Source organism: Budorcas taxicolor, chromosome 20, assembly GCF_023091745.1.
Source record: "Budorcas taxicolor isolate Tak-1 chromosome 20, Takin1.1, whole genome shotgun sequence".
Lineage (NCBI taxonomy): Eukaryota > Metazoa > Chordata > Mammalia > Artiodactyla > Bovidae > Budorcas > Budorcas taxicolor.
This window is the reverse complement of record NC_068929.1, coordinates 4,225,828-4,241,046: the sequence shown is the minus strand read 5'-3', so window position 1 is coordinate 4,241,046 and position 15,219 is coordinate 4,225,828. Positions and strand designations below refer to the sequence as shown.

The 15,219-nt window shown below is 47.9% G+C and overlaps 1 protein-coding gene across 1 annotated transcript in view; it reads left to right on the top strand.

Moving 5' to 3' along the window:
- The window catches only part of SLIT3 (slit guidance ligand 3), a 719,057-nt gene that overhangs the window by 580,082 nt on the left and 123,756 nt on the right, over positions 1 to 15,219 (top strand). The window contains exons 10-12 of the mRNA XM_052659044.1: positions 220 to 291; positions 6,258 to 6,329; positions 9,953 to 10,024. Of these exons, the coding sequence (XP_052515004.1) occupies positions 220 to 291; positions 6,258 to 6,329; positions 9,953 to 10,024 (216 nt within the window). The remainder of the gene's footprint in view (positions 1 to 219; positions 292 to 6,257; positions 6,330 to 9,952; positions 10,025 to 15,219) is intronic.

The window sequence follows — 15,219 nt, the reverse complement described above, 5'->3', positions numbered from 1 at the left end:
AGTCATCTCGTCTAGTTTTCTCCCAGGGGAGTTAGACACTGGGCTGGGCACCCCCAGACACCAGAACATGAATCTCTGGCTTTTGGACAGCGTTTACCGAGTCTCTCTTGTCCAAGAATGTGCGCTGTTGATGGGGGAAACCATCCTGTCCTCAAGGCCCCGGCAACCACTTGTTGATTAATAAATGGTTAATTGACTCTTCTCTGCTCTGTTTCTCAGACGCCTGGAACAGAATTCCATCAAATCCATTCCTGCTGGAGCCTTCACCCAGTACAAGAAACTGAAGCGCATGTGAGTCTCCCCAGCAAGAAAGGAGGCCAGATCTTTTCAGGTTGGGGGGTCATAGGTATAGTGGGCAATCTCCCCAGATAAGAAGCTGCATGACCATGCTTGGGAGATCTCAATGTTAGACCTGGAATGTCTCCCAAGACTGGGAGTTACGGCCTGAGTGTTGCCTTCAGATGGGGAGGTGTGTGGGTTCAGGAATCTCAGAGCTTAGGTGTCTCCAGCAAAAATGTGGTAAAATTATCTGGGTAGGAGGTGGGACTGAGTTGGCCTAAACAAGGCCCCATCTCACTGCTTCACTGCCTTCTGGCTTTGGGGGTGTGGACCTCAAGTAGGCGCTTCAGTAGAGATGTGACAGTGAGTCCGTATCACCCCGCAGCAGCATCACCAGCACCCATACCACCGTGCACACATCCAGCTGACAGATGCTTAGCAGGTGTCCACTGGGTGTAGAGAGCTGTGCTGGCATCTATGCGTAGAAGACGAACTAAAATGAAGTCCGCTCTGATGGTGCTTACATATTCAAGTGGGAGGGCAAATATCAGAAATTGTTCAGTACTAGAAAGTATTGGGTTGGCCAAAAAGTTCGTTTGGGATTTTCTGTACCATCTTATGCAATAAAATAAAAGAAGGGAAGAGAGTCATGGAGAGGCCGTCTCCAGGAGGGTTGGCCCATGAAACCCTCTGTGTGTGGGTGACCTGAATGAAGGAAGGGAGGGAGTCTCGATGAACTCTCAGGATGGTTTGCAGAATAGTGAGGCAGAATGGAGTGAATGAAAAGGAAAGTGGCAGAGACTGTGCAGGAAAGGTAGGTAAGGGCCAGATCCTATGGACCCTTGGTCAGGACTTTCTAATCTTTCTAAGTGAGATAAGAAGATTAGATCATCACCCTCAGCCGTGATGATCCCCATCCTTGCCATTACCACCATATCCAGTATTACGCCATCACTACATCCTATCAGTACCCGGTGACACCAACATGACTCACAGCATCTGAGCCTCATTGCCCTCATTCCCGCCATCGTGGCAACATCATCAGCACCACCCTTCCCCTTCACGTGACTGCCGTGAGCACTTCTCTGTGAGTCAGAGTAGGGTACTCTGAAGGGAGGCTAGTAGGATTCAGATACTCCCCCAACCATTGCCATCATAGATATGAAGAACCTGGGAGGGAGGCTCTCATCCCTTTTCCAACCTAAAAAATCATTTATGATAGCCCAGTAATCGCGATGCCGTCTTCATTGCGTTTGCTTCCCTTCTCTGCCCCGACAAAGGAAGGAGAGAGTCATGGTTCTGTTCCCTTCCTCTGCAGGCTGACTCGTCAGCCTCCCTTGAGTAGCAGGGCCTACATTAAAGAGGCTAAGTGTCTGCTGGCTCCTTTTATGTTAGAAAGAAACACCCCTGAGAAACAGTGGCATTGGTAGGCTTTACCCTCAGATATCAGGAAACCAACTTCCCATCTCCCTGGAAATCCAAACCAAACAAAATTTTCTCCTGGTACAGTTCCAGAAGTAGAAACCAACATAGTGTGCCAGCCTTGAGCACATTCTCCTTCCCCCCACTAGGCAGCGTTCCTGTTGGAGGGGCTGTATAAATATAGGCCTTAATATTTAAAACCTTGGGCCATTCATCTCCCGGTCTCCCTGCTTTCCCAGCTCATTTTCCATCCCCCGCCCCAATTCATTTTTAAAGCCCAGCTTGATTATGCAGCCAGATAGTAATTTCAGTGAAAAATGACAAATTCAGTCACTGCCCCAACCTCTATCTCTTGCATGATTTAAGTGACTACTCTCATTTTTTGTGAAGTCCAGGTAATTTAGAACATGGCTATGTTTTACTGTCCTTTCTCCATCCGCTTAGAATTGCCACGATCTGTGCATTCAAAATTCATAAGACCTTCTCAGTTATGATCTGGGGAGTCAATTTCATTTTTGATCATTTTAATGCTATTGATATTTACTATGATGTTCTTTTTTTCCTTCCCAAGAGGATGGTGGTAGGAAAGAGAGAGCGCTTAAAATTTTTTCTGACTAACAGAACATCAGAAATCAAGACTGAAGTGCAAGGGCTTGGGAGACGTAGGGTCCCTGGTGAAAACAGATTTTAAAACACAAAGGGTAAATTCCTCCCTGGTGTAAGTGACCATTTTATCTCTACTATCTCACAGAAAGATGTTTTCCTTCAATAATGAATGAGCCACATCCTCTTCTTATCTCCATTCCAATGACAAAAAAAAGTTTCCCTGATTGAATGGCTTTGTCCCTGAATAAAATGAATTTCAAGTGGTCAGCTTAGTGTACAAAAAGTATTTCCAGATAAAATCTAATATAAAGGTTGTACTGTGGTTCACTCACTCAGTCGTATCTAACTCTTTGCGACCCCACGGACTGCAGCATGCCAGGCTTTCCTGTCCTTCACTATCTCCCAGAGTTTGTTCAAACTCACATCTGTTGAGTCAGTGATGCCATCAACCATCTCATCCTCTATTGTTCCCTTCTCCTCCTGCCCTCGTCAGGAGGAAAAGACCCCAGCGTCAGGTTTTTTTCCAATGAGTCAGCTCTCGCATCGCATGGCCAAAGTATTGGAAGTTCAACTTCAGCATCAGTCCGTCCAATGAATATTCAGGGTTGATTTCCTTTAGGATTGGCTGGTTGGATCTCCTTGCTGTCGCCGGGACTCTCAAGAGTCTTCTCCAGCACCACAGTTTGAAAGCATCAGTTCTCTGGTGGTCTGCCTTTTCTATGGTCCAACCCTCAATTCATACATGACTACTGGGAAAAACCATAGTTTTGACTATACAGACCTTTGTTGGCAAAATGATGTCTCGGTCTTTTAATATGCTGTCTGGGTTTGTCATAGCATTTCTTCCAAGGAGCAAGCGTCTTTTAATTTCATGGCTGTGTTCACCATCCACAGTGATTTTGGAGCCCAAGAAAATAAAGAGGAGGAGGGAGCGTACGAGGCATTAGGGAGGATGCCCCAGTCTTACAGGGCTGGTTAAGTGGGAGCATTGACACTTGAAGGCCACACCTTCAAGATGTTGAGTTCTTTCCCTCCCACGCTCTTAGGCAGAGCAATATTCCACAAGTTCCACCAACTTCTAGTGTTTTAAGCTCATATTCCCCACTTGACCCTCGTCAGCATTGGAAGTTACCACCTCTGTTCTGAACAGCCTGCAAAGGCCACTTCTTCTCCATCATCCAGGGGACTGGGATAGGTTTGAGACTAACCATTATTCTGAAATACTGATCTCAAGTATAACTCAGGGACCACCTGCCTTGGAATCCCCTGGAGATTTGCTATGCATGCAGGTTTCTAACCCCAATTCCCCAGCTGGCCCAATCAGACTTTCTATGGGTGTGTTTAATTTTTTTTTTTTAATCTTTCAGCCTCGCTTCATGGCATGTGGGATCTTAGTTCCCCAACCAGGGATCAGACCTGTGCTCCCTGCATTGCAAGCATCAGGGGAGCCCCTGAGGGTGCATTTTAATAAACTTTTAATGGGGTTCGAGAACCACTAGTCAAGGATGACCCAGACACCAGGAGTCAGCTCTGGGGCCACCTGATGTGGACTGGGAGGGGCCAGGCGTGGAACTGGGTGGGCACTCAACCTTCCTAGGCTGCCTTCCTGTCCAGGGCCACCAGCTTCTGCACCCAACTCGATGAAGTAGAAAGGAGGCTGGAGACACCAGTTCTGTGCCCAGATCGCTGTGTGATCGCTTGTCACTCCTGGTCCTTTACCCTCCATGGCTGCTGTTTCCTTCCTACAGAATTAAGGAGCACAGTCAGTTCCCAGCTAAACCGTCACTTCTCCAATGTCTGCGTGCATGCGTGCCTGGGCACTCAGCCGTGTCTGACTCCTTGCGACCCTACAGACTGTAGCCCACCAGGCTCCTCTGTCCATGGAATTTTCCAGGCAAGAACACTGGAATGGGTTGCCATGCCCTCCTCCAGGGAATCTTCTGACCCAGGGATCGAACCAAAATTGCTTGTGTCTCCTGCATTAGCTAGCAAGTTCTTTACCAGCTGATCCACTGGGGGTGGGGAGGGCAATCCCAGGTCTACTCCCCAGCATCTTCAAATCATGAGACATCTCACCTTGTCCTTAGAGAAAAATGCTTCTGGAAGTTTAGTTGTGAACTGAAAACTAATTTGCACTGACAAGGCTAAAGCAGAGGGCTTCCCCGCTGGTCACAGAATTTTCTCTCATATGGTAGAGGGCTCAGGACCTTGAAGGGACATCCCACTAGGGATGTCACCAAAAAAAAAAATCACCAAACAAAACAGACTTTCTCATGATCTAAGTACAGACTGTGCACTTGCCTGAAGTGCCTTGCTAGGCAGCCATGCTGAGGCCCAGCAAGATTAGGATAATCTGGGGCATTTGCTTGTTAAGACCCTTATACAAAAAAAGAGCTCTGAAGAAAAGCCTGGTGTACGCTGATGAGTTTGCGAGCACAATCTGTGGATTTGTTAGAGGCACTCTCGCCTGCTCAAGGGATAAGCCCACCAGCTGTGCCTAAGAAACCTTAACCTGAGGAGTAGCTTTCAACTCACAAGCCATGGAAACAGGGAGGGAAGGGAGCAGAGACCTAAGCACAAGTTGTCGGGCAGCCCTTCTGAAGGCTAGTTTCCCAGGTGGCGCTAGTGGTAAAGATCCCGCCTGCCAGTGCAGGAGACATAAGAGACAGGGGTTTAATCCCTGGGTCAGGAAGATCCCCTGGAGGAGGTAACAGGCAAGCCACTCCAGTATTCTTTGCCTGGAGAATCCCATGGACAGAGGAGCTAGCAGGCTACAGTCCATAGGGTTGCAAAGAGTCGGACACGACCGAAGTGTCTTAGCACATACGTGCAGAAGGAGTAGAGAAACAGGCTCAAGGAATGCACTTCAGAGGCTAGAGGAGCTGGGCGTCTGACCTCACTGGAAGCAGTTGCTTAGATGTGCTTTCTTCTCAATATTCCCCTGTCTCCTCCTTGTTGACCCTCCAAGGCCCCCAACTTCCCCTCTTCTTCACAAAAGCAAAGACCCGTTGATTTATTTTGTTAAAGAAGAGGCACCAGAGTTCATTGTAGCTGGAAACTGGAGCATCTCCACATCCAGGGACAGGAGCCCAGAGGCTGTCTCTGAGCTAATGACTTCTAAGAGACATCTCTGCACTCAGGGAAATGTCGTTTGTGAGAACTAGATGTGGGTGTTCAGAAGTCACTGGGGTGCTGCAGAGTGAGCAACCTCCCGATCAGGGAGATTCCGATGCCCCAAGGCTGGGTGAGCTGCCTTCTAACACACAGCATCCTTCTCACTCACATTGTTTCTGGTCTTCACCACCCTGGGCTTGCTTCCGCCCAAGAAGTATTGCCAGTGGCAATCCCATGTCTCAAAGTCACCATGAGACTCTCATGATGTCTTTACACCACACGGCCTGAAGATGTACTGAACCAGAGACTGCAGTCACTGCTCAAAACCACCATTCAGGTCAGGGATAAGTCGCTGGGGAGGCAAAATGACTCAGGACTTTGGGGGAGAAAAATAAGCATTTGCCAAGACATTACACAAGAAGGTGAGGCTTACAGGAACCCTGGGCTATGTTTGGGCGAAGCTGGCTTTTGCTTCATTTATGCTATAATTGCCTGGTTCTGCAACCTACGATAAGGCCCTCATCTAACTGGGTGCCATTTCCCACCTGCAAAGCGAAGGCTGCTGTGTGCATGGCCATATGTCAAAGTCAAGGTGCCACGAGTAAGCGTGCTTTGAAATCCAAGAAGAGTGATACACATATATAGTGCATTTTATCATGAGGCATTTGAATTGAATGATCTTTAAGCCGCTGCTCTCGCACTATAAATAAATAAATAAATTGACTGATGAATTCATCCTCATCATTTTATATACCTGCGATGCTTGGTCCACCCCTCAGATATGGCCATATCATACCTTTGAGCTGTGTTCTCAGACTTTCCTGTTAATTTTTCAGAGACATGAGCAAGAATCAGATCTCGGACATTGCTCCAGATGCCTTCCAGGGTCTGAAGTCGCTCACGTCACTGTAAGTGGGGAGCAGAGGCATGTGGGGTGGGGGTGGGAGAGGGATGCATCCGTATTTTCCAGGAGGTGTTTATCAAGCTTTTATGTTCCCTTACACACTTGTGGCAACCTGGTAAAAGAAACAAATATTTCTTCAGGGGAAATTGATCTTGGGGAATATTTCTACAACCCAAATGCATTATTTTTATTGATTAAGTGCCCAGCAGCCTTCCCAGTTATTGGCTTCTAATTCGAATGCGTCTTGTCCTCCAACCACATCCCCCCGCCTCAGCAGCCCTGTCCAGGGAGATGGAGAGAGAGGATTGCAATGTATGATTAGTACCACGTGCCCGTTTTTTCCACGCATGTGGCCTTGTCTAGGGAGGATCTCATCTTCTTCCTCTGATTTTAAGGCTTTTTCTCCAAACCAAACTCATGGCTATTGTTCTGAGAGTGTATCAACCCCATCCTGTAAGCCTTTCTTGGATTTTGAAACCTGAAAGCAGGCTATTGGATGGAACCAAAGCTGTGCCTACCAGGGGCTCGGAGACCCTCTGGGGCAGGAAAGCATAGAGCTTTGTTCTGACCCTGCCAGTGACTTGCCCTGTGGCACAAGGACCATTGTGCATCTTGTGTGGATGTTCCCTCACTGGCAAAATGGCGCAGTGACACCTCTCCTGCCTGAAATGCGTTCACGACTGCAGTCACAACAATCCCTGGCAGTACTTACTGAGCACTTACTGTGTACCTGGTACTCTTCTAGGAGGCTTGCAAACTTCATCCTCACAAGGACCTAAAATATGAAACCTGTCCTCATCTGTCTTTGATGGTTCATCTAAAAACTGGGTCATCTAAACTCCACACAAACAGAGGGTTTTGTCTCTTTCGATCCTGGGTGAATCTCTGGTACCTCAAACAGTACCTGGCACATAGTGATTGTGCAAAAAAAAAAAAAAAAAAAGACATGTTGAATAAACAAATGTAACTTTGGATATCCAGAGTCCACAGTAACAAGTGAGAAAGGCAGGATTTAGACCCAAGCAGTCTGACTCCAGAACCATGCTCTTGATCCCCATCTATACCGCATCCTGAGATAACATGAAAAGTATAAGATACAGCTAAGGTATCATCAGTTGATATTTGTATTATTTGGTGACCTGCCCTACCGGACAAGGGTAAGGCTGCTCAGAGGCGAGCTGTCCGTGCTTTGTTTCTCTGTGCAACCTATTTGTTTAATTGATGAGTGGGCAGGTAACAAGGTACACATTTTCCCCCACCTGGCCCTATCCCGCTGGGAAGGGGCTGGAGACAGGGAGGTCTCTTGATTCAGCTGTTGCCTGCTGCTGGCGGAGTAAATTAGTTTCATTTATCAGGTAGAACATCTGGTTGGGATATCAAAGACAGGATTGTGTGTAAGATTAGTGTCTGCTTATTGTGCTGAAGATCACAGAGGAGGCGGGAGAGAGGCCGTCTGCCACCGGGGTCCTCTCCCTGCTCCCGCCTCCCTGTCCCCGTCTGTCTGCTCCCCCTTTGCTGGGGTCTGGGAGCCTGCTGAGGACAGTGAGACGCTTCCTGTCCTACAGGAAAAGAAACTCAGAATCTGGTTGCCAAATGGGAAATTGGCATGCCGCTAGCTAATTCTGAGCACTATCAGGGCGTTGTTTAAATGAAGTCCTTCTCATTCCCAGTATATGCATTCATCCACTCAACAGACGCTTACTATGTACTGAGCAGCCTTTCAGGCACTGAGAATGGGGCCGTGAACTGGACAGACAAGTCTTGGCCTCAGGGAGGTTTGAACAACAACACACCCTGCCCAGAGTGAGGAATGGCCAAAGTAAAGGGCAAGAAAGCCTTACCCCATACCTGTTCATTATTCTCTCAAACAGGCATTTACCGTGTTAGATCCCGTTCAGTTTTCAGCTCTAGGGAGCCATCCATGAACAGTCTCCATGATGTCATCACACACATGGGATCTATTAATCTGTTAAAGGGGGCTGCAGAGGACACACAGAAAATGTTTAAAATAAATAAGTGTATAATAATATAACATGACATAATGAAAAGGGATGAGGTAATAAAAAATAGGTGATAGAAAATGACTAATTTAATGTATGTAAATTGTTACTTAATTTAAAAAAATCAAATGCAGAAAGAAAGAAAATGTTAACTGAGATATTCAAGAGAACCTTCCAAGGATGAGGTGTTTAAGCCCAGATCTGAAAGGAGGGAAGGGAAGTCCAGGAAAAGAGCTGAAGATACAGGTAGACAGGTCTATGCCCAGAAGCCCCCACATAGACTACAGCCCACATCCGCCATCAGAGAGTGGCTTTGACCCACTGAGGCTTAGGCACACCCCACGTGGACCTGTGATTCCAGGACCCCCTTTCCCCACCCTGCCCGTCGTCCCCCCAGCCCCTGCTGCACTGGAGGGTCTGCCATCCGCCAAGCCGAGCACACAGTGATGCTACCGCGTTTGGCACAGTGAGCAGTGAGACAGTCATATGAATTACAAATGGGAGCCTGGGCCATCGTGCTGACTTTTATTTAGTCATTAACTTGTTGAAACATTAATGAAACACACCCGCAGGCTGAGCGGGACACTTACTCTCTCCTGGGGAAGTCTGGAAAATGGGGGGTGGGTTTATCTCTCCCATTTACCATTTCCTCATCCTAATATTTTGCCTCCTCAAAGACACGCCACAGCCTGGATTTGCAGTCTGAGCGGGAATCAAATCTTGGGTTAATTCAGTGTGCTCCAGGCCTCAAGAGGGAAACATTTTTTTAAAAGATCTTTCTTAGCTAAGTTCCCTCCATCTCAGAGGAGGCCGGACTCAAGAGATCATCAACGTCTGTGCCATGGATGAGAGCAGAGAGAAGCCAGCCAGACTCAGGAGACTTCTTCCCCACACTTCTGGTGTGTCAGAAGTCACCAGAGACTAGCCCTTGAATAGGAGACCCCGTGTGAGGGACTCCGTAGGCTGGAAGACAGAAGGGTAAAAAGAATTCCTTGGTTCCTGGAGCTCAGAGAATAGAAAAAAGAGGCTGGAATGCAGAAGCTGCTGTTACTGCAGTTACAGCTCCTTGCTCCCTAGTTTTTCCAAAGAGCCAGTCCTTGACTCAGCAGTCCTTGAGCCATCTGGGTAGGACCTCAGATATCCAAAGCCCTGTCTAGATGGATGATTAAAGGACTCAGTTCAGGAATTCCTTAGGATGGAACAGGATATTAAAAGGAAACATTCTGTAGGCTGGGCTCAGCCTGATCGATACCCACTGAAGACAAGAAAACACAGGGCTGGCTGGCTTCCCACACGTCTTGTTTATTGCCAGGGTGTGAGTCATATTAGCAGCTCTGGGAGACACCACAAAGGGACTGTGTCTTCCTATTGTGGGTTCCTTATTGAGTGGGGCTGCCCAGGAGGAGATGAGGACGGAGTCCCTTCCTCCTCGCCTCTCAGACGGCCTGCCCCTCCAGCCTCAGAGGCGTGAGCCCGCTGTCTCACTGGTGAGGAGGAGGGAAGAGGCGGGCTGGGGAAGGCGATGCTGAGATGCCACCGGAGTGGGCCGAGGTGGTGACCTCCTGCGTGAAGGGGTGACAGCGGCCTCTCACCCGCGGTGACCACTGTCCCCTCTGCTCTTGCCCAGGGTGCTCTACGGGAACAAGATCACGGAGATTGCCAAGGGACTGTTTGATGGGCTGGTGTCCCTACAGCTGCTGTGAGTAGGAACTCTGTCTCTAATACTGTCTCTAGAGCTGTTTACAGGCTCTTTTCTGCAAACTTTGAGCTATGCTCTGTATTGTTCTTCTTTTGACTTTGTGCTCATTAAAAGGAAAAAAGAAATTGTTTTGAGCTATCCACCCCTCACCTCCACCGCCTCATATTGGTGGAAAGAGAGCCAAGGAGTTAGCAGGGGAAGGCTAAAGTCAGTGTACACAAGCGAGGTGATGCAGCTTGGGAGCCTGACCCACGCAAGAATCACTACCCTCAGGCTTGGGGGGCTAGAAATTAAGCCAGAGTCGAATCCACAATATTGCTCAGAATTTAGGGAACTAAAATATTCATGCACTGTATTCCGATACTAAGGCTGAAACAGAGCTGATGGTAGACATGTGACCTTGAAGGAGGTAGGGGTGGGGCAGTGAAATAATTAGGAGCATAGTCAGTCACTGTTGTGACTCTATCTGGGAAAGGTATGGCTGAGGGAGGAAGTGTTTATTTAATTTAAAGGAGGATTTCTTGCCTCAAATTTTAAGCCCTGGGATTATTTATTTGCGTTTATTTCATTCTGGTCATTTGAGCTTAAATGTTTGAAGACAGTAAGTGAACTCGGATGTGGAGAGACAAGGAAAGGAATTTAGCTCATCTTGTATTTGAAGATTTTATAATCAGGATAGAATTATCTCTGGTTTGTGATCAGGTAGCCATAGCATCTACATGCATGTACTGTGGGTGTGGGAAGTGTGTGTGTGTGTGTGTGTGTACATGTGTGTGTACACATCCACACATCCATGTCTGCACATCATAATTCCTATTGGTATTAGGAAATGATCTTGAGTATCCTGTGAGCAATGGACCATACCAAGTTTCAGAGAGGTAAATGACTTGCCCTCAATCACACAGAAACTGGGTGTGGAAGCTGGAGAAGAGCGTACATGGTCCTGTGGCTCAGAAGGCCCCCACACCTCTGAATAGCACAAGATGTGTGTTATCAGAGGCATGCATCTGAGTACAGATGAGTGTGTGTGTGTGTGTGTGTGTGTGTGTGTGTGTGCGCGCGCGCGCGCGCGCACTTATACGTGCTCCCTTGTAAAATCAGGTCCAAGTCACAGGCCCCTTACAGTAGGCGCCGGGGCCCTTCCTGCCTCCTGTGTGCCGTTAAGTGAAGCTCCATCATGAGCTTGCTGACAACGTAGTCAAGTTCTATCCCCGGATGGGTGGGCAGTCAGGAGCAAGGGTGGAGAGAAGAAGGTCCACAGTGCATCTCACACAGGGACGCCCAAGACTCTTCAAGAAAAAGGGAGTGAGGCTTTTCCTTTAGCTTTTTCTTCCCACATGTCTGCTCTCTACCCTTTCTGTGCCCTGGACAGAGTCTCCTCACACAGTATCGGCACATGAATCACGCCTGGATGAGGTGGCCAGCTAGTTTTCAGACAGTGCATCCATCACAGCACTGGGCAGGCTTGTTTCCGTGAAGAGGAAAGGCAGAGAAAGCAAATTCTGTGTCCTTTTCCCTGCTTCCTCTTTGTCCAGCCCTGCACCCCTCTGTCTCCGTGTCTGTCTCCCTCTGTGTGGCTCTGTGTACCTATCAGTGTTCAAGGCTCGCAGCCCTAGGTGGGCCTTTGTGGCTATTTGTTAGAAAGACACGCCAGGGCTCTGCAGGGAGCTGGGGGGTTTCACAGATGGTATTCTTTGCTTGGAGCAAAGAAAATCTAAGTTATAACTGCCACCAGAAGGCCAGTTGACTGTACCTATTAATCCCCTGCCAGAAGATAACAATAGGATGGCCTAGAGGGAGATTCAGAGGTATTGTGTTTCACTGGGCTGGGGTAGATATCCTTTTACAGTCATGTTTTGATTGTTGAAAGCTATATGCCCTTGTAGGCATTAAGGAGAAACATAGCATGCATCAAAGTGCCTAGCACGGTGCAGGGCCTATAGCAGAAGTATTAGGCATGCATGCTCGGGGGCTGTGTTTCCCCGCCGCTGTTCTGTTCCTGCATCTGCTGTTTCATCTGGCTGTGGCAGCTCTCAGGTGCAGTGCCAAGGAGCTTTGTTGTGGTGTGTGTGCTTCTTTCCGGTCGTGGCGTCTGAGCTTGGTTGCCCCACAGCGTGTGGGGTCTTAGTTCCCTGATCACAGATCAAACCCCCGTCCCCTGCCTTGGAACGCAGATTCTTAACCACTGGACCATCAAGGAAGTCCTGAATGCATGTTTTTTAAGAAAGGAAATAGATCCAGCTCCCAGCTGACAGCAGTCATAAGATGACTAGAGCTTTGCATGGGCCAGGAAAAGACTCTGGTGGCATCTCGTTACTTTGAGCTGATGGAGTTGAATATCTGGGAGTGAAGACAAAGCTTCCCCCTTCTCTCGAGACCGAGAGTTGACACAACTCAAGTTCCTCACTTTCCAGAAGGAACCAGCAACTGTAGCTGTCACTGGGCTCTGACCTGGTGTTGAGCAATTCTGATTAAATCTAATGTAGCGTTCTGCCCTCGGTAGATTGGATTTCTCCTTGTTAGACTGGAGACATTCCGATAAGAAGGCGCTGATTAGAATGCCCTGCTAGTCTGGGAAATTTCCTTTCCTTTGACTTGAAAGTTTTCTGCCAGGGTTTTGTGTTTTTTCTTCTCTCTCCGTCGCTCAAACTATGGTTGCATCACAAAGCAACTATATCCGTTGGAAGAACTGATGCTGAAGCTGAAGCTCCATTACGTTGGCCATCTGATGTGAAGAGCCAACTCGTTGGAAAAGACCCTGATGCTGGGAAAGGTTGAGGGCAGGAGGAGAAAGGGGCAACAGAGGATGAGATGGTTGGATAGCATCATCGACTCAGCGGACATGAGTTTGAGCAAACTCCAGGAGGTAGTGAAAGAGGGAAGCCTGGCAGTTGCAGTCCACAGGATAACAAAGAGTCAAACACAACTTAGTGACTGGAAAACAACAGCAAAAAGCCAAGCTGTCTCTGTCATCCAAAATGATCTTGGATGTTTCCTTTCTGGCACTTTCAAAAAAAAAAAAACTTTTTATTTTATATTGGGGTATAGCTGATTAACAATGTTGTGATAGCTTCAGCGGGACAAGGGAACTCAGCCATATGAATAGATGCATCTGTTCTCCCCCAGACTCCCTTTCAAACCAGGCTGCCCCCTAACAATGAGCAGAGTTCTCTGTGCTATATAGTACAACCCTGTTGGTTAACCATTTTAAAGATAGCTGGCACTTCTTTATAAATCCCCATGTGCCCGTACTTTCCATGTCGTACACATCAAATTAGAGTAAAAAGATGACTGTAAACAAGAGACAGCCACTCTAGTTCACGGCCAGCACACTGTAGTACAAGAAGCAGAGTTCATACTCAACCTATAATAGGTAGGTGTGTTGTAGCTGGTTGTCCTGCCTGCCCATCCCCTCTTTGCCTGTGTCTCCAAACTTTTCGGCCATCCTACTACCCTAGGCCAGCCTGTTAGGTACCCATCCCTCCTGGGTCATCTTCATGCCCTGTTGCTTCGGGCAGACGGCCAACACTAATGGGAAACTGAGTCTTCAGAGTTTCTCAGAGGCTGCAGCCAACAGGTCTCCATGAAAAAGCTTCAATAGCCCTGGGAAGGGACCACAAGTCCAATACCCTGTCTTCTGGGCATCAGCCTCGCAAGGGTCACCTCCTTTAGCTGGAGTTCCAAAATCTTCAGTGCTTCCCAGACAGCTTCTCCCCCAGCTGGTGGAGAATGCTGGCCCAAACCCTGCTGCTCTTGTGCTGATGGTTTCCGTGGTGAATTCTCTTGGCGAACTGCAAAGGTCGGGAAGCGCTTTCTCTTTTTTTAACTTTGCATTTTACATTGAAGTATAACTGATGAACAATGTTGTGATAGTTTCAGGTGGACGGCAAAGGGACTCCAGCTATTTCTTATACTAAACTTCAGTCATGGCTTCTGCAAAACTCAGAAAAGGCTATTCTCATATTCTTCACATGTTTGAAAATAGTATGTCTCCCCGTAATTAATCCTACAGTTCCTGCAGACTTCCATCTGCATAAATACTGACTACGGACTTTAAAGTACAGACTTACCTCTGTATAAACACACACTTGTTGTTTAGTTCGAACAGCCCTTATGATCTTTGAGGGTGTGAATGAATCTGCCAGCTTTCTTCCTTGAAACAGGCTGCTAGGGTGCAAGTCAGGGGCCCAGCTGGGCAAGAAGTGTGTTGAGAGATTCCACTGTAAGCTGCGGAGAACTGAAACTTCCCACATGGAGACATCTCAGAATCACGGTTAGGACAGGACACGCCACTGGATGTGTACTCCCAACTCTGATCGCCTGAGACGTGACCTGTCTCTTCTCCCAGGCGTCATCTACCCTCTTTATCACTGGAAACTTGGTGTGAAGGCTTAGATCTTCACCATTCCCCTGCCCACCCTGGCTCCCGGAGATTGTGGTCCTGAGTGTATGTCTAGCCAAAATGCCCCCAGATTTGTGACTTTGCAGCTCAGGAGCTGGCCCTCTCTAACGCAGGGAAGCAAGCAGCGAGCATGTCTCCAGAGCTGTCACTTCTTCCTTGGATGGGCGGTATCAGGCTGCAGTGTTACAGCTCCCGAGGGGCCAGCTCATTCAGTTAGTGCTCACTGATTACGGGGCACACATGGGAGAGACACTCAGGTGGGGTGGGCAGTCATTTGAGGTGGAAGCTTTCACATAAATCCTGGCTCCAGTCGATGTTAAACCTGCTCCAGGAGGTCTTAATCCAAGCCAGACTGTCTTGGGGCTGGGAGAAGTTAAGACAACCCAGGCACCTGTTTGATTTTCTTGGAAGGCAGGCAAGACCATTGAAGGGTCTTGGAGTTTTCCAAGCAACCTGCCAATTACAGGGCAGTGAGCAAAATTTAACTCCCTATAGGTCACTTTCCCTCCCCAGCTATTTCACTAGTACAGCTACTGCTGCTAATAACAGCTAACATTTATTGAAGACTTAATATGCTCCAGAACCTGTGCTAAGCAATTTCATATACATCACCTCATCTAACGTTTACAACCATGCCAAGAGGAAGGTATTGTTGAGAGGCTCATTTTACAGATGTAGAAACTCAGCAACTGATGATGTAGGTAGCTTGGCCATTGCCTCTCAGTGTGTAAGTGATGGAACATTGGAACCCGAGCACTCTGACCATGGAGTCCCTGCCAGACTTCTGCATCTG